Source organism: Thamnophis elegans, chromosome 8 (genome assembly GCF_009769535.1).
Source record: "Thamnophis elegans isolate rThaEle1 chromosome 8, rThaEle1.pri, whole genome shotgun sequence".
Taxonomy (NCBI): domain Eukaryota; kingdom Metazoa; phylum Chordata; class Lepidosauria; order Squamata; family Colubridae; genus Thamnophis; species Thamnophis elegans.
The window spans coordinates 36,027,730-36,047,411 of record NC_045548.1 but is presented as its reverse complement, the minus strand read 5'-3'; the positions used below and the strand labels follow the sequence as shown (position 1 = coordinate 36,047,411).

The window sequence follows — 19,682 nt, the reverse complement described above, 5'->3', positions numbered from 1 at the left end:
GTTTCCCGCCAAGGCCAACTGTCCAGCATTCCATCCTGATGAGGATTTTTGAAGTTATCTCCCACCTGACAGTTGGGTGCATTATAATTGGACTATGAAAGGGGGTGCCAAGGGGAGGGGATTGAATTGTACTTGATATTATCCGCTTTCGCGCCTAATTAACCAGACTCAGCTTTGCTTTGCAACTGTTCGTTTATAATTAGTAAAAGTACACTTGAATTCAAGTCAAATGGAGTCCAGTGGTTTCTTTCCTGATTACTAAATGAAGTCGATGCTGACACTAACATTTAGGATGAGTAGGAAAAGACTAGGATCAGGAATGGTATCAGAACAAACAACCTAGCAGTTTAATCCTCTGGAATGAAAATAATTACAATTCAAGTTGTTTAAGAGGCTATATTTGTTGTATGAACAACATATCATCTTGAGGATAATCGGATGATTAACTCAGAAAAGACCTGTGAGTGCCTCAGTATTTTGCATTAAAATATTGTCAAGAGTACTGTATTTTCATTGTTTTTAAAATGTAATCAGTTACACAACAAGCAATTACAAAGTAGAACTGTCAATATTTCAAACAAAGTTGTTTTTGTGATAAATTTAATATCCATACATTTAACAACCAGTTTCTCTTGCAAGCTTAGCTCTGTAACCTCCAAAGTAGCAAAACCATTTACTAAGAACAGCTTAGTAGATAACTCAGCCCCACTGTCATAAAATCAAATTCTTTATGTTATACCTCTAATTCCCTCTCCTTTATTTTAATACAGTATTATTCTGGTAAAGTCAATGTCCATGTTTACACAATGGCAGCTTGTCCTAGTAAATCAAGTTATGCATAAAAAAATATTAAGCAGGAATTCTGAACTAATAATAAACATTGATACAAGTTAAAAATTGAAACTTACAGAACGTGCATGAAAGAAAACATGAGTAATAAAACAATGTAATAAAAACAGAACAGAATGCTGGCAAGAAAAAACATTACAGGGTCAATTTCCACAATAGATTGAGGGGAAGGTGGATGAAGGTAAAATCTGGGGATGGCGTACAACAAGTTTTTTTTTAAAAAGAAATGAAGGCTTGATTTTGGCTGTGCAAGACCAAACTATTTAAACAAAAGCAATCAAAGCCAGAATTGAAAAATCAACAAATCATTGTGAAAAGAAGCAGAAGAAACCCATTTTATATTCATCTTGTGCAAGACGATTGCACAAGCTGATTATAAACAATGATATAATATAATTGCCAAAATGATTCACAGGAACACCTGTAAAAATTACCATGTACCATTAATGAAAAATAGGTGGGAACAAGTTGAAAAAGTAGTGGAAAATCAGGAGGTTAAAATATTGTGGAATTTCCTAATACAGACTAATAAAGCCTGGGCTCATAACACACCAAACATAAATGTGGTTGAAAAGAGGAAAGTATGGATAATTGGTAACAATACCAAGGGGTAATTGAACACAAAGAATTGAAGAACATCACAAAGTATCAAGATCTGAAAAATCAATATTGAAAGATTATGGCATAAACCAGCTGTTTATGATATTGATATTTCCATCCATCAACTACAAAAGGGCACTGCTTGGATTTGAACACATACTATGTGGATACATTACAACATCTTTGGTTCTTGGGAAGAACTCAATGCATATGAGCACCAACACCACCTAAAGAACTGGCAGCTGTGACTTCACATTGTTGTGAAGAGATAATAATTAACTCGCATTTCACTTGATTACCAACAACTCTGGGTAGTTCAAAAGTGGAAATACTAAAAATACAATACGACACAAAAATAAAAGATGGCAAAAATGTCAGAAGCCAGTTGGAACAAAAATGAAATAAACTCACACAATCCAAGGGTTTATGAAGTTAAATCGTAGGTTAAACACAAAATGTTCAATTAGGCTCAAACCAGATTTTAATTTGGCTTCAAAATACAGTGCTATGTAATGCTATGGATTAAAGTTGCTTAAAATCCTGGTTTATTTACAAAGCATGAAACATAATTTTATTGTTTTGTCAAAAAAGAAAACTATAGCTTTTGGCATGTTTGAAGAAAGAATAAAAATAATTGGTGGGAGACCATCAATCTATGTAGTGCTACAATGTACAATTCTATAAGAAGATAATGTGGTAAGATATTATCTGAACAGTGTTAGAAAAGCTAATCAACCAATACTAATATAGCAAACAAAATGAGATTTGTACACTTAGCTGCAATACCTATGCATACAGTGTTTAATCATATATAGAAACCTCTAGCAGTAGTATCAGCTTTTACTACACATTCATTTTTACAAGTCTGCACTTGAACAATAAAAATAATCACAACTAAGGATGTAGACTAGATTCCTCATATTACTATTTGAACAATATCTAACAAAATAAGAGTTGGAAGAGACCTAGGTCTTCCAATCCAACCCCCTGCTCAAGCAGGAGACCCTACACCACTCCGGACAAATTATTGTCCAATCTCTTCTTGAAAACCTCCAGGGATAGAGTACCCACAACTTCCAGCTGTTCCCCTATTAATTGATCTCTGTTAGGAAACTTCTCCTTCATTCTATGTTGGATCTCTCTTTAATAAAGTCCTGCCTTCAAAGCTTTGGCGAATAGGTTTATCCCTCTTCTTTATGATAGCCCTTCAAGTATTGGAAGACTGCTATCATGTCACCCATAGTCCTTCTCTTTGCTAGACTAGACGTACAGTACTTAGTTCCTGCAACCATTCATCACAATTTAGCCCCTAGACGCCCCCCCCCCCAATCATCTTTGTTGCTCTTCTCTGCACCCCTTCTAGAATCTCAAAATATTTTTTGTAGTGACCCCAACTGGACACAATATTTTAAGTGTGGCCTTATGAATGCAACATAAAGCGGTATTATCACTTTACATGACAATATCCCTATATCGATGCAGCCTTCATTGGCTTTTTTGGCAGCTGCAGCACATTGCTGGCTCATATTCAAGAGATCGCCCACTAGGACACCTAGATCCCTCTCCCAGTTATTTCTATTGAACCACATATCACCTATTCTACACAGGTAATACTTGATTTACAACAGTTCATTTAGTGACTGCTCAAAGCTACAACAGCACTTCAAAAAGTGACTTATAACCTTTTTTTCATAATTGCAACCTTTGCAGCATCCCCATGGTCACCTGATCAAAATTCAGATGCTTGGCAACTGGTTCATACTTACGACAGTTGCTGTATCCTGAGGCCCTGTGATAATCTTTTATGTCTTTCTGACAAGCAATGTCAATGGGGAAGCCAGAGTTATTTAACAACCAGTTTACTAACTTAACAACTGCAATGATCCACTTAACAACTATGGTAAGGAATGTTGTAAAATGGGGCAAAAGTCACTTAACAAGTATCTCATTTAACAACAGAAATTTGGGGCTCAATTACGGTTGTAAGTTGAGGATTACTTTCTTGCCTGTTTATGTGCTCAGTAAATAACTTCTTTATTTACTGAGCACATAAACAGGCAAGACAGTCTTATTATAATGAATTAAGAGGCATATAAACACTTTTTAACAATAACCTGAATGTAGCATGCCATTTAATGTAAGAAGTTGCTAGTAACAGTTCAGTTTGTTAACTTATTTGAGCTGCTGTGAAAGGCAGCCTGTATTCACCATACTTAGAATTCCCCCATTGTTTCATGCCAAATAGGCTTCACAGGCTCAGACACTCTGAATCCGCTGCTTTACATGATGCTCACTTTGACACATAGGAAGAGACCCCATTCTAACACCCTCCAGGAAGAAGATAATTTGTATTTTTGAAAACTAAAGACATAATTCTAGGAGAAGAGAGTCAAATATGAAGCTATATGATATAGTGAATATGATATAGTGAAGAAAGATAATTTCTTTTCAACCCACGTTTAAACTTTAGAGCTTACTTCAGAACTTCCAAAAAGCAGAAGGGAAGTCTAGGTGGATTAAATGAGAAGGAAAGTCTGATTCAAGGGATATTACCTAAGAAGAAATAGACTACAAACAGCCAAATTTAATATTTGCTTTTTCTGTGTTCAATTTAAAAAAATGCTCCTCTCCTTAAAGTATTATATTTACTGTCAACTGGAACCCAATCCTCAAGGAATGTATGTTAATTCACCTCTTTAAGGCAAGTTTTCTCTTAACAGGATAGCACCATCTTGTGGTCTTCAGGAATTCTTGTGTTTACTCCATAGTCTCTTTTCTTGTTCCATTTATTTCCAGTTGTTCAGGATTGGAATAACTTTGTAATGTTTTTTCCCCAAAACCAATTACCTACATTTTAATATTTAAAGCTAAAAGAGGTTGTTCTACATTTACATGTTTTAAATACAATTTTATATTAATTTCCCAATAGGGAAAAGGGCTGATTATCTGTAATCGAAATTGCTATTGATAGCAATAGCAATAGCAATAGCAGTTAGACTTATATACCGCTTCATAGGGCTTTCAGGCCTCTCTAAGCGGTTTACAGAGAGTCAGCATATTGCCCCCAACAATCTGGGTCCTCATTTTACCCACCTCGGAAGGATGGAAGGCTGAGTCAACCCTGAGCCGGTGAGATTTGAACCGCTGACCTGCTGATCTAGCAGTAGCCTGCAGTGCTGCATTTAACCACTGCGCCACCTTGGCTCATACCCAATTGTTTAGCATTTTTACTAAAAAAATTTTTAGCTGATTTTCATTTGTGGCCACTTTATTATTTTTATTCATCTTAGTATGAGTGTTTCTTCTGAACTTGATCAAAAGATCAGTGAAATTTTAAAATTAATTTAGAGATGCATTATCGCAATTATAATGCCAGATATAGAAGATATTCGATGACAGCTAGACTGACCATGCCACTCCTACAGGACAAAAGATTGGGGCCAAGAGAACTTTTAGGGGAAAAGAGTGGAAGGCACACTTCCATCCCAAAAGGCTGTCATGCAACTAAAGCCATAAACCAGGATTTACAAAACATGGCTAGGTTCATGTAACACATTAAACCATACAAAGCTTAGTTTACTGTACCTCCGGATTTCTTACTTGAACTAGAATCCACTTGACTTTATTATTAATCTTATCTTTACTCACCTCAATCAAAAATAAATTTTGGTGGCTCACAAATAAACCTGTATGGTCATCTCTGGAGAAACAACTGATATTTCCCACTTTTGGGAACAAGAAAGAACTGTGGCCAATAAATACTGCTTTTCAGTAGCACTGCTGGCATTTTGGAACAGTGTTGCAATGAAAATTAAATTACACTAATAATAACAATGCTCCCCCTCTCTCTAATCTTTAAATATTATTCCCCCAATTTTAATGTTGAAGAGCTCCCGTTGCTTAACCTGGGAGTAAGATGTCACATTTATCACATATTCTGCATTTTTTGTATTACCTACTGATAGTTGACCAAACATTTAATTTTTACAACCTATTTTTAAAAAGTATTTGTAGTACTTCAGTACAGGATAAAGCACATAAAATTCTTTATCAATTTTCTTCTAAATTAAAACTTCAAAAAAATGGTTCCTGTCTCCCTCTACTGGAGAATACTGAAGCCCTTTATAAACCAACTCCGTATCAACTCTGAAAATGACTTTATCTTAGTTGCCATACATATGGGGGAAGGGGGAACTATGGGGTGTGGGATAATTTCCTCCCAAGTGCCAGACATAACAGTGATAAGGCCCATGGGAATCAAGGTCATCTCAACGAGAATTTGTAACGGCCAGAGGGAATAGCTGAGCAGCCTGCCATCTACCTGGTTGATTAATGTGACCAGTGACACTAGTGGGTGGGTGATATCTATTTCATTTATTATAACAAAATGTGGGAAATATTTAGAGTTGGTTTCATATTTGAATGTGCCAATATGATGTACCCAATAAAATAGATCTTTGAGAAAACCTCAGAGTCCTGAACTGATTGGACCCATTACTTGGAACCATGACACCAGGATATTAAGTTTAAAAGAGCAAAACTGATGAACCATGCTTATTTATTATTAATTAAAACCATTTTTCTTCATTGCATGCTATAAGTCTCAGGATTCCATGCATTTAATAAAAGATATGCTTATGATTTAAAAACAGTACCGGTCCGTGGCCTGTTAGCAACTGGGCTGTACAGCTAGAGGTGAGCGGCAGGCAAGCGAGCCAAATTGAAACCATCCTCCCCCCCCCCCCGCCCCGTTCACAGGAAAATTGTCTTCCAGGAACCCAGTCCCTGGTGCCAAGAAGGGCAATGGCCATCAATTATTTTTTTTAAAAAAACTAAATTAAAATGCATTAAATTATATTCAATAATCTCCACTTTCAAATAGAGTATTTAGTCTGGCAGCAAACATTCTTAAAAGACCTCCATCTTAAACATTTTTTTTTACCTTTGAGGGTTCATCTTCCTTCTCTCCATTGGCTTTGGAAGTGCTGTTTGTGCATGAATCTGTGTCCAATATATCCAAAGGAGCTTCATTACCTTCTGATTCACTACATTGTTCATCATGCTCATAATCACTATCATTCTTCCATTCAATGAATTCAGGTTCTTCATGAAGGAACAGGAAAAAAACCCACCAAAAAATTAAGACATTTTTAAAACTACTAATATTCTTACACACCTTTATTATATTTTAGACATATCTAATTTTGTATATAGAACTTTAATTAATGACCACAACTTGATGGCAACTAAGACTAGTTGTTGTACTTCACAAAAGAAACTACTTTCTAAACGAGTAAAGCACTGCTATTTTCATGATTGTTATGCAGCTACTACTTACTATTACAGCTTAATAATCACATATTTCTCATTTAAACATGCTATGCTGGTTGAGCTTGCACAAAATACCAATATATATATACAAAGCGCCTTAGAAGAAGTACATTATCTGGGCTTTTTCAGTCAGGATTTGGACCTGGAGAGCTTATTGAAGGTAGCATCCACCCTCTAATCCTACTCCATTTCTCAATAGCATTCTATATGATCAATCTTTACTGCTTTTATGAGTTGAGTATTGTAGTCACTGTTCTATAGTAGAGTGATTCAGTTCCTTCATTAGCTGACATTTTCAGTCAATGACTATAAAGGAGAAAGCCCAATAACCACTCACATGTAGAGAGTAGTGGAGTTCAGTCCTCTCCCCATTACATAACAATGACATAAAGGTACTGAGGAAGGTTATTTGTCAGTCCTAGATTTATGCTGATGATACCATTTTAAATTCATATCAATGGACAAACCAGTTATGTTATAGAAATTTGTTCCAGTGACTGAAGATTGTTAATATCTGAATTAGATGAAACTAACTGTTTATTAAGGATTTTGGCTGCCCTAATGTCATTTCATGAGAAAAGCCACAGTATCTTTGACATGGTAGGTCCACAACTTAAGAGTTCTTCCTTATCACATAGCTACTGCTGGAAAGGTATGTGGAAGATGTGGCCAAGAGGACCATTGTCTAACTTATGCTAGCAGACCAGCTATGGCTTAACTGGAATGGAAAAACTTTGCTACAGTAACCCATGCTTCATCATCATGTACAGAGTACCATATGGAGTTGCCTTTAAAGGACATCCAGCTACCATTAGCGCAGAATGAAAAAACTCAGGTACTAGCTGAGAATGGCTACCAGCTTGTTCCAGATATGATTCAAGGTGCTGGCAGCTTTATGGTTTGGGACCAGGTTACTTATCAACCAATCTCTTTCCAGTTGTTTCTACCCATCCTACCCAATCTGTCAGATAGTGTATACTTGAGATCCTGTCAGTTAGTGGCGTCTTCCAGCACCTTTTCTGCCATGGGACCTGTTCTCTGAAACATCATTACTCCAATGTTCAGACTGGCCCTGAAAACCTGAGATCCTGAGCCTGGGGTATGTGTTAGAGCCCATCTCCTGGTTGTTAATGGTTGTTTTACAAGTCCATCTGCTATGTTTTATTTTTTATATTGTTTTTAGTTTTTATCTATTTTATTGTAAGCTTCCCAGAGTCACATATCAGAATGAGTGATGGTATAAATTGATTAAATAAATATTAATCTAGATCCAGTTATGATGTCATTCCAGAAAACAATGATTTGGGGGGGGGGGTAATTGGATGGTGTCTGGTCAATGTTTGACTATGAATGGTATGTTACTATTTAATTATTATAGGGTTGATATACTGAATGTTATCAATTTGAATAATGGTGTTATAGGTTTATGAAGAGTGTTTTACTATTACACTGTTTACTGTAGATGTTTTATCATTTTCTTTCTTCCATGAATGTTCACATTGTTGAAGTACACTATGGACATATTATTTGTTATTCTTGTAAGCCTGCATTTATCTGAATGAGTCTGTTAAGCATATCAAATAAATAAAACTATGCTATTAATTTTTAACAGATAAACATACTAATTCCTCCAACTTTTCCCTGCTAAGATTTCATTTGATTCCAAGATTTAATAATAGAAGTAACAGCAACAACAGTAAGATTTGTGAAATGTACATAAATTGTCAACAAGCAAATAAATGTATAAATAAAATACTAGAAAATAGAAAGAATTCAGGACTGTGGTTCCAAGACCAGACTGTTTTGAAGAATTATGTGGCTATTAGTAGAGACCTCAAGAATAGCATTTTTGCAGGTCTAAAGAAAAAAAAAAGGGGGGGGGGGTAGTATTCAATCTATGAAGACAAGAAAATACAAATATGGGAGATATGGCTTTTTGAAAATTAGGAATGAAAACTGATTTTTACATTGTGTACAGAAAATGTGTTACCTTCATTACACACTTCCTTGGCGATTAAAGCATACTTTCTATATTTCTTCATTTTCATATAAAGAAAATCTGAGGCTGTAATGTCATTTTCGTCATCTGAAAATTCACTCCATACAATGTCAGTAAATTCACAAAAGTTCTCAGTTTGAGAGATTTCTATTTAAAAAATTGAAAAAAATGTAGCACGTTACTAGTTTCTTCAGCTTGAATTAAAACATCAAAATATTTGCTGAATGTATAACAGTAATCAGAATTTTGATTATAATTCTAAGCAGTATTTATACAATAGCTTGTTGCACTCTTTACAACAATCCTGTTTTATCTTCCAAAGATTATCTATTGGTTCAAGGGACAGATCTGAACCAAGATCTTTCTAAACAGATCTCACCCACTATGTTATCTCACCAACTAAAACTAAGCTTATCAGAAATTGAACTGATCTGCACACACAACTCATTCTGTTATTATTTAAGTAGAAACCAAAGACCCAAATATTGATTTTTTTAAAAAAAAGTTTCTACTCTACCTATACTAGCAAGAGGGAGTAAATCTCATTGTTACAAAACATTATTTTGTGCATTAAAAGTAGCATATCACATCTTATTCCTATATACTTAGATGTATGTAACTATTTTTCTGTCAATATACTCTGGTTAAACACATTAATTTCCCTCACTGCAATTAGACATGGTTAAACTTTATACTGTTCTAAAAAACCTCACATGTTTGGTGGAATATATCAAAATCAACAGTATCTTGCCATAAAATATCTTGCCATAAAGTGTAATTACAGTCATAGTATTGCATGTTATTTATTTCCTTAAGGTTATAGATGACTCTAAGTAGTGTATGTTCTAATTCTGTTAAAGATTAAATTGTGTAACATAATATTCTAAACCAACACCAAGTTCATGATCTATGAAAAAATATTTGAGTGTAATACAAAGAATATTTATATGAATAAAATGAAAGAACACAGTATTGTACCTTCACTTGAGCTAAGCAATGATGCAAAAGACTTTTTAGCTCTAACTGGTTTTCTTAAAGATTCTTTAGCCTGTTTGAAGAAGAGAGGAATACATATAATCTAGTATTGTGTAAAGTATACTTGTAATTTTTAAAAAAATCAAAAATATACTTTTAAAATACATAAAGCTATTTCATGTAGTATGCAGTTCCAAAGATACTTCCATTGCAAAACAATGACTTAATAGATACATCACAAATACATTGTAAAACAGAAAAAATCCTCTTTCTGAACTTGAGAGCCACAAAAAAAATCCAGCCTTTAATTGTTAAACTGCTAACCTTTAAAACTGTTAACTATGTTTTCCACTGAATACTAATAAACTTTACTTAGATTAATTTTATTCTGGTTTCTATCTACCCTGGCAGTAAATAAATGGATTACATGTATATCACATCCTTTAAACTGTTTTGTAAAATGTTCTGGAGAACATGGATCGGGAGGCCCTTCAGACAGTCACTCACGCCCTTGTGACCTCAAGACTCCAATTAGTCCAGAATGCAGCCGCGCGAGCGATTGTGGGTGCACCAAGGTACACCCACGTTACACCTATCCTCCGCGAGCTGCACTGGCTACCTATTAGTCTCTGAATCCGCTTTAAGGTGCTGGTCGCTACCTATAAAGCCCTACATGGCATCGGACCTGGGTACCTGAGAGACTGCCTCCTGCCGATTACCTCTCTCAGACCAATTAGATCGCACAGGTTAGGTCTCCTCCGGATTCCATCTGCCAGCCAATGTCGGCTGGCGACTCCTCGGGGGAAAGCCTTCTCTGTTGCAGCTCCGGCCCTCTGGAACGAGCTCCCTGTTGAGATCCGGACCCTTACTACCCTCCCGGCCTTCCGCGAAGCCACCAAGTCCTGGCTGTTCCAGCAGGCTGGGGGGAGCTGAGAAGCATCTACCTCCACGGAAATTGTGAATGTTGGTTTTGTTTTTAATATGTTGTCTTTGTCTCGTTCCCCCCTTTCCCTCGTCTTTTGTGAGCCGCCCGGAGTCCTCCGGGAGTGGGCGGCATACAAGACAAATAAATAAATAAATAAATAAATAAATAAATTCTATGTTAAATAATACATGTTTTAAAAATGGATTTTTAAAAAGATCTTGGCAATATTAAACTCCTCTGCAAAAAAATTCATTGTGGCCCAGCCCATATAAATCACATCATAATGTTTACTTTGAGGGTAGTCTCACAACAGATCTCAAAATAAAAGCAGACTGATACAAGGAGAAATTCTTACCATTCAGCTAAACTGAGACACCAGCAATCCAAAACAAAACAAAACAAAGTTAACTAGCATAGCTTCTACAAGAATGGCTCATCTCTAATTATACTCTTTATACTTTATACATATTTTACTTTATACAACCTGAGGCCTAAAGGACCATATAACACCCTTAAAATGATGTAAATAACATTATGGTTGCATGTCACAATGGCTGTATCATGACACACATACACCCGCTTTCCCCAATGCAATTGTTAAACAAATGTACAGTTCATTAAACAGAGCACAGAGAACAAGCACAGGTCCAGGCCCACCTGTCCCAGCCTTCCCAGGGCCTCCATCATTCCAAGATCCCCATGCTCTTCCTTCTCCTTGGGTTCCCTCAGTCTTTTCTCACTTCCACTCAGTTCTCCCAGGACTTAGGCCTGATTCCCACCCCACCTGGCCAAGCATCCTCCTCGCTTACCTTTTGAAGAGCTTCAAGGCCTTCCAGAATGCTAATGTATGACCACTTGTATGTACGAAAAATTATTGAGAAAACCCTGCAGTTGTCATTGGAGGCCATGAACTCTAGGACTTTTCTACACTTGGCTTGAAGATATGAAGAATTGAAGCTACCCATCACAAAAAAACTGAAGGGACTACAATACCAGCCCAGAATGGCTAGTAAATTAGGGAAGATACCCTATTGGTTTTAATGCTTAATTAGATTATAAGTACTTGCATCTAGCCATTTGCCCCGTCACAAGAAAGTTCCATAAGAGTAATACAACCCACCCTTGGTTTTGAGCCTGCAGTTGCTGCAAAACTCAAAACCCAGCTGAGCAAATCTCCAACAGGATAGTATTACTGCCTTCACCTAGTCATGTCTTGCTAATACGCAGCAGGTCTGCCAGATGGTTACATCCAAGTAAATAATAAATTTGATCTTATAGGCATACATGGCATATTAATACAATAAAAATAAGCTTTTGTTTTGATTCTCCTCAAAAATATTTGGAGTGCAGTCACTAACATGCTCCTAAAAAGCTAATAGTGACACCAGAAAAAAACAAAACACTTATATTGGCTTTGAAACAGCACCCTGCATAATTTGGCATTTCCAAGTAGTTTTCAAGGGTACTGCATTTAGGCCTGATTTACATATTAATACTGAAATCAGAATGTTTACTTGTGATTTGGGAACCTACTTAAAAATGAACATGAACAAAGTGAAGTGGATGCCAAAAACAGCTACTATAAGAGTTTGGAAAGCTATGGGGAAATGGATAAAGAAAGAAAATCCATGTAACTAAGCAATTAAGAATGATCTCTCCTATACGAAAACATAAAATATTAACCTCCAATGAAGATGAAATTTGAAATCCATCACCACAATGATGCCAGGTATCTGAAATCGAAGCAGCAGCCACTGGTGCATGAAGATTTTTCTTCTCTTCCTGTCTAGGCATTTCATCAGGAAAACAGGCATGTTCTATGCGGCATGATCGTTTCCTCTGCAAATAAATGTTTTTAAATCGATTTCTACCATTATTTTTATTAATATAATCATGAATACAAATATACAAATGTAATGGTGCCTAACAAAACAAAATATATCTTCTAAACCAGGGGTACTCAACATTTTTATACCTACCGCCCACTTTTGTATCTCAGTTAGTAGTAAAATTTTCTAACCGCCCACCGGTTCCACAGTAATGGTGATTTATAAAGTAGGGAAGTAACTTTACTTTATAAAATTTATAAAGCAGAGTTACAGCAAACCCCTACCACCCACCATGAAAGCTGGAACGCCCACTAGTGGGCGGTAGGGACCAGGTTGACTACCACTGTTCTAAACCAGCACAATGGGGCCTGTTGTGTCCCAGCAGGAGCCGTTGGAGTTGCCAATAGACTCCGATAGCGAGGGACCCTATGAGTTGGCTCTGGACGATGTGGAGGACCCTGGGCAGGATTCAGATTCCGAGCAGGGACCAGAGAGGCTGGTTGGCCACCAGGAGGCGCCTGAGGCATGGAGTAGTGGTGAAAGCCAAAGGGAGTTTGTCCCTGATGTCAGGCCCTGGAGCAGTGGTGAAGACGTCAAGCCTTGGAGCAGTGGGGAGGAGCAAAGGGAGTTGGTCCCGGATACCAGGCAGAGATGGGCAGATAAGCACCGGCAGCAATTATGGAGACATAGAAGATAATTGGGCCCAGGTGGTTGTGATTAGGCTCCTCCAAAAAGAGTATATAAGAAGAGACTTTGGGAAGAGACCTTTTGCAGGACACAACCGTTATACTAAAGCTGGAGAAGCTCTTGTGTGTATTTCTTATCTGTGGGAGTCTGAGTTGCTGCCAAAGTCTTGTCTGTGAGTAATTACTGTGAATAAATTGGCTAACAGTAACCTTGTGTCGGTGTGACTCATCGTACGGAGGGGGTCAGAACAGGGGCCTATGGAAAAAAAGGAAACTGAGTTGTAGTGCCACTTTAGTCAGCTGGGTGACCCTAGGCCAGTTACTCTCTCAGCCCAACTATCTCACAGGGCTGTTGTAGGTAGGAAGGAGTGTTATATGTATGTTTGCCACCTTGAATTACTTATAGAAGTAATAAAGGTGGGATAAAAATCTAATAAATATAACAAAATAGTTTTACTGTTAAGACGAAGTTACAAAGTATTGTACTTTGAGCCAAAATTTAAATAATGATAACATTATTAATTACATAGATTCAAAAGGCTACAATCACCTGAACCATGCCTTGACAATCTGTAAAATGATCTGCAGATCATTGAAATTTTTTACTCTACTAAAGGAAGCAATGTGAAAAATAATATTGGGAGGAGACAGAACCGTATACCAATAAAGGAGAATATTTGTAGCATACGGTTGAAATGAGGGGTCCTTGATACTCTTTTTTTTTTGTTTTCCTGCAGACATTTCATTACACAAACTAGGTAACATCATCCATGCTAGTCTGGCACTAGACTCACATGGCCATATACACAGGACTAAGCAACATAATGCCTTTTTGTTTTTGTTATCAGAATGGACCAATAAAAATTCAATCACCTCTGAATATCGCCTAATTTTATTTTAACCATAGGGTTAAACCATAGTTGTAGAGTTAAACATTATCCCTGAAGTCTTTCACAACATTTTTTTTCTGAACTTTTATACAAAGTACAAAATAGTTGTCTTCTTCTTCTGCTTTTTGTTATTTCATATGCAACAAATTTTACTATCACTGTTCTCCACACACAGAGCTATTTAGGTAGCCTGTAAGCACACCAGGAGGGTCCCAACCCCTAGAGAATATAGGACCAGAATCAAAATTAAAGAGGATAATTATTTTAATATCAATTTCCTTCTAAAACAGTATTTTTGAAGTCATTGCAGCTCTCATTCGCCAAAGCAACCAAATCAACTCCTACAAAGCCACTCAATTCTGACAATGCTGTTGTCTTATCGTTCTATACGCTGAAAGAAGAGGTCTTCAAACTTTGCAACTTTAAGACTTGTGGACTTCAACTCCCAGAATTCTCCAGCCAGCTATGGTATGCTGGCTGTATTATGCTGGCTGGAGAATTCTGGGAGTTGAAGTCCACAAGTCTTAAAGCTGCCACGTTTGTGGACCCCTGCGCTAAAGTATAAGCTTCCATGGCCCTGAAAAACTCTGGCAGGGTTTAATTACAGCCCACCCAGAGCTTCATATTCGTATTTCTAGATAAGCGTGACTTTCTATCCTCCTCATTGTCTACAACGCCCAATAGCCCCCGATATTTAGAATTAATGGAAGAGGACTCCAACGTTCTACTTCTTCAGGGCGAGCCGTTCTACCCCCCAAGAAAATAATTTGGTACCTTCCTCAGGGCCATCTCCCCTCTTCAGAATGAGTCTCCCATTTGTCACGTGACAGAAAAGAAGCGCTTTGCCGTTTGGGGAGGGCCGGTATAGGAATTCCAAGCTATTGTACAGCAGTCAAGAAAAAAACGTTTCTGTGTTAACTGGACTGGAGCCACGCCCCCTTCTCTTCCAGCTTGGCGCCGTTTCATCTGCCGAGCTCTGGATTGGGGAAGACATGGCACATGGCAAGATACGTCTGACGTAATAATGAAAGCCGATGACCGCCGTCTTTCTCAACTGTTCGCTTGGGCCACACGGGGGCGGTTGCATATTGAGGTCCGTTTTCTTCGGTTGCGCAGGCGTGCTCTGCCGAGTCTTCTAAGCAGCAGAAACTGCTATTCTCTTCTTGCTTAGATTGAAATGAGTTGATGAGATGCCAAGAAAAGAAAAACTAAACCTCAATCACATGTATGTTTGTATGTATTTAGTAATATGTAGAACCATATAATGATTTGAGTAGGACTGAAAAAAGGCAACGCCTCAAATAGTTGTGGACAATTCATTTTTCCACCATTAACTTATTTCTAAAGATATCCTGAGTAAGTTGGTGGAATATGAATATAATAAAAGCATAAATAGAATACTCAGAAATGGTGCTCAAGATACTGAAACTAATTTAATCCAATTTAATAGAACTTAAACTACATTCACATCATTAAAACACAATTATAAAAGAAACAGAAAACCTAACCCATTTCACCAACTGAAGCCTATTTGCTAAAAGCCCCCTGTGCTAAAAAATTACCTGCCTGTATATATGATGAAATCATCAGAAAATACTTGCACAGAGACATCTTTAAAACAGACACCATATAATTTTCCTCTGCCAACTGCTATGAAGAAAATGATATAATTTTCACCACTGACCTAAAGGCAATACAAAATAATATTTAAAGATGATGATGTAAGTTTAGGTAAACCTTCAGTTTTTTTTAGCTTGGTAGGATAAAGTATCCAGTTAAGTATGGTCAGACTACATACAAAGAGAAAAAGACTTGTCATAGGCACCAATGAAGTGGAGTGTGTTGTATAAATATAGTACTTTAAGTATAAGACCTGATTATGCATGTGTAGTTAGTTTGAATTAAAAACTACCAGACATTAAAAATGCTGAAATATTAGAGCCTTCAAACATAATTCTGAGCCAACATATCGGTTATGTGGGAATGTCTGGACCCCTTTCACTCGGATTTTATGCCCAGATATGAGACAGGAACAGCTTTGACTGTGCTTTTGGATGATCTCTGATGGGAACAAGATGAGGATAGTGGCCTTCTTGAGATCTCAGTGGCCTTTGATACTATTGACCATTTTGGGTCAGCTCTGGGTGTTGTGGGTGCAGTACCATTTCTGGTTTTCTTCTGGTTTCTGGCAAAAAAAATTTGGGGGGGTGTAAATATTCGCTTAATGACTGTTGTGTTTGCTTAATGACATCACAAAAAAGGTTGTAAAATCAGGCTTGATTATGTGTTCACCTGCTTAACAACTGCAATGATGTATAACCATTATTCCCAGCTCAAAGACTACAGATTTTATGGACCTATGGAGTAAGATGGTTTATACCACCAGGTGCCATTCCTTTTAATCTTTAGTGAAAGAAGTTTTAAATACAAATGTAAGGATTTAAACAAATATTTTGGAATAAACAGCAAAATGGAGATTAGAACTTTGATTTGGGAAAGTTGAAAATGCATGAAGCTCAGATGGATTGAAGTAAAATTATGGAATGAATTATAAGAATTGTTGGGAAATGCTTTTATTTTAAATTCTATTTAAAAGCATGACAGGATGAGACTTGAAAGTTAAATTCTAGAGGAAAACAAAAAGAGCTAAAGATTACAATTAAAGGAGAAAGTCACTTAGATTTGACTTATTAATACAGACTGGAACAAAATATTTTAACACTGGACACTTACATTAGCAAGTAACATTTATAGTTTATTACAATAGTCTAATAGCTTTAAGATAGGTAATAAACAATTTCTGAAAGTGATTAGAAAGTGAGGCTTGCGAACGTGGTGCCTTTTAAAGGACTTTGCCATGGTTGCGAACAAGTTGGCTAATCCCATCATTTCCCAGCCACTCAAACCTACTATATAGAAAAATGCTGTCCTATGGTCTCTTCGGCAAGGAGCAGCTTTCCTTTGGTCAATCTTACATCTGTTCCTTCTGGAGAAGTTCCAAGGACTCATCAGTTCCTTGGTCTTTACCTTGCTCATCAGTTCTACTTTTGCAGAGCTGTCTTCAGTTCTCCATCCCTCCACTCGAGGGCCCCAAAGATTTTACAGTTCAGTAAAACAGAGGCAGTTTCTACAGCAAAATTTCTTGTCTAGTAAATTGTATTTTAAAACATATAATATCACAATAACTACAGTATATATTGTAGTTGTCATCTAAACAAAGTTGGGCACCATTAAAAAAGTAAAATTAATTTTAAAATGACTTTTACTTTATTTTAGATTGCTATCTCAATAAGTCACAGAATAAAAAAAAAGTGGGTCTCCATATCTCTTCCAGTTATTGTTGTAATATTAAGAAAATATACAAAACATATTTTCCTTGAAAATAGATGTTAGGAAACTTTTTTATCTATTACATTGCTTGACATCATTTGATTGCTATATTATGTATAATGATGTCCTTGAAGTAAAAAGTTCATTTTTCTGTTGTTGTAGCATCGATGCATACATAATGAACAGGTAAAATAGGGACTCAATAATATTGAGGTGACCAGACGTCCCGGATTTGGCGGGACAGGCCCGATTTTTCATCGTTTTTCCCGCGTCCCGCCCGCTTCTCAAAAAACCCCGCTTTATTTCGGCGCTCGCTGGCTCCCCCACCCATCATCAGCTGCCGCTAGCTCGCTCATTCCGTTCCCCAATCTATTCTATCTACACTTTCAATATCTAAGCCAGCCCAACCTGCCGCTCACTGATTGGCCTGGAGTCCAGCCAATCAGTGAGCTGGCTGGGATGGAAAACTTTAAGCACGCACGAGGGTGCTTAAAATTTTCCATCCCAGCCAGCTCACTGATTGGCTGGAGTCCGCTTAAGCACGCCGTGCGAGTCATGACTCTCACCAGTCTCCATTTCATTTCACCTTTGCTGTTTGTTTTTGCTGCACTGCCCTGGTGAGTAACTCCGGTGCCGGTGGGAATCGGGAGGCTTCGCCGCTTCGGGTGGGCGGTGGCGGCCTTTAGCAAGGGAAGGGAAGGCCTTCCCTTGCGAGCAACTCATGAGAGGAACTGGGGGGGGGAACCGGGCAACCTGAGAGAGGGGAAGAAGATCGTCCCTCCCCGCAACTCCCCGGATTTTGGAAGCCGGGTGTGTGTGGAAGGCAGGGCTTTTGAGGAAAGCGCTTGGCCGTCCCTGTTAGCCGCAGCCCCAGACGGAGGAGTGAAGCCCGAGCTTTCATTGCCGTTCCCGCCAGTCGCAGCGGGGAAGCCGGCATCGGTGGGGGAGGTAGAACCCTTGCTGTGAAGCCTCCCAAAGCAAAGGATCCCTCCCTGCCCAGCTGAGGTGTGATCCGAGCCGAGGGGGGAAGAGGGGGAGGCACCGCCGCCGCTGTGAAGCCTCCCAAAGCAAAAGTTCCCTGCCCGCTCAGTGAAGCCTCCCAAAGCAAAAGTTCCCTGCCCGCTCAGCTGAGGTGTGATCCGAGCCGAGGGGGGAAGAGGGGAGGTAGAACCCTTGCTGTGAAGCCTCCCAAAGCAAAAGTTCCCTGCCCGCTCAGCTGAGGTGTGATCCGAGCCGAGGGGGGAAGAGTGGAGGTAGAACCCTTGCTGTGAAGCCTCCCAAAGCAAAGGATCCCTCCCTGCTCAGCTGAGGTGTGATCCGAGCCGAGGGGGGAAGAGTGGAGGTAGAACCCTTGCTGTGAAGCCTCCCAAAGCAAAGGATCCCTCCCTGCTCAGCTGAGGTGTGATCCGAGCCGAGGGGGGAAGAGGGGGAGGCACCACCGCCGCTGTGAAGCCTCCCAAAACAAAAGTTCCCTGCCCGCTCAGCTGAGGTGTGATCCAAGCCGAGGGGGGAAGAGTGGAGGTAGAACCCTTGCTGTGAAGCCTCCCAAAGCAAAGGATCCCTCCCTGCTCAGCTGAGGTGTGATCCAAGCCGAGGGGGGAAGAGGGGAGGTAGAACCCTTGCTGTGAAGCCTCCCAAAGCAAAGGATCCCTCCCTGCTCAGCTGAGGTGTGATCCGAGCCGAGGGGGGAAGAGTGGAGGTAGAACCCTTGCTGTGAAGCCTCCCAAAGCAAAGGATCCCTCCCTGCTCAGCTGAGGTGTGATCCAAGCCGAGGGGGGAAGAGTGGAGATAGAACCCTTGCTGTGAAGCCTCCCAAAGCAAAGGATCCCTCCCTGCTCAGCTGAGGTGTGATCCGAGCCGAGGGGGGAAGAGTGGAGGTAGAACCCTTGCTGTGAAGCCTCCCAAAGCAAAGGATCCCTCCCTGCTCAGCTGAGGTGTGATCCGAGCCGAGGGGGGAAGAGTGGAGGTAGAACCCTTGCTGTGAAGCCTCCCAAAGCAAAGGATCCCTCCCTGCTCAGCTGAGGTGTGATCCGAGCCGAGGGGGGAAGAGTGGAGGTAGAACCCTTGCTGTGAAGCCTCCCAAAGCAAAGGATCCCTCCCTGCTCAGCTGAGGTGTGATCCGAGCCGAGGGGGGAAGAGTGGAGGTAGAACCCTTGCTGTGAAGCCTCCCAAAGCAAAGGATCCCTCCCTGCTCAGCTGAGGTGTGATCCGAGCCGAGGGGGGAAGAGTGGAGGTAGAACCCTTGCTGTGAAGCCTCCCAAAGCAAAG

The 19,682-nt window shown here is 39.1% G+C and overlaps 1 protein-coding gene across 6 annotated transcripts in view; it reads right to left on the bottom strand.

Annotated features, from left to right (window-relative positions):
* Positions 1 to 15,012, bottom strand: part of SPIDR (scaffold protein involved in DNA repair) — a 247,544-nt gene extending 232,532 nt beyond the window's left edge. For all 6 annotated transcript variants that reach the window (XM_032222617.1, XM_032222619.1, XM_032222620.1 and 3 more), the window contains exons 1-5: positions 14,859 to 15,012; positions 12,363 to 12,518; positions 9,758 to 9,827; positions 8,771 to 8,926; positions 6,392 to 6,552 (exon numbers count right to left, since the gene is read on the bottom strand). In XM_032222617.1, coding sequence (XP_032078508.1) covers positions 6,392 to 6,552; positions 8,771 to 8,926; positions 9,758 to 9,827; positions 12,363 to 12,518; positions 14,859 to 14,873 — 558 coding nt within the window. In that variant the 5' untranslated portion in view covers positions 14,874 to 15,012. The remainder of the gene's footprint in view (positions 1 to 6,391; positions 6,553 to 8,770; positions 8,927 to 9,757; positions 9,828 to 12,362; positions 12,519 to 14,858) is intronic.
* Between the last annotated feature and the right edge of the window lie 4,670 nt (positions 15,013 to 19,682).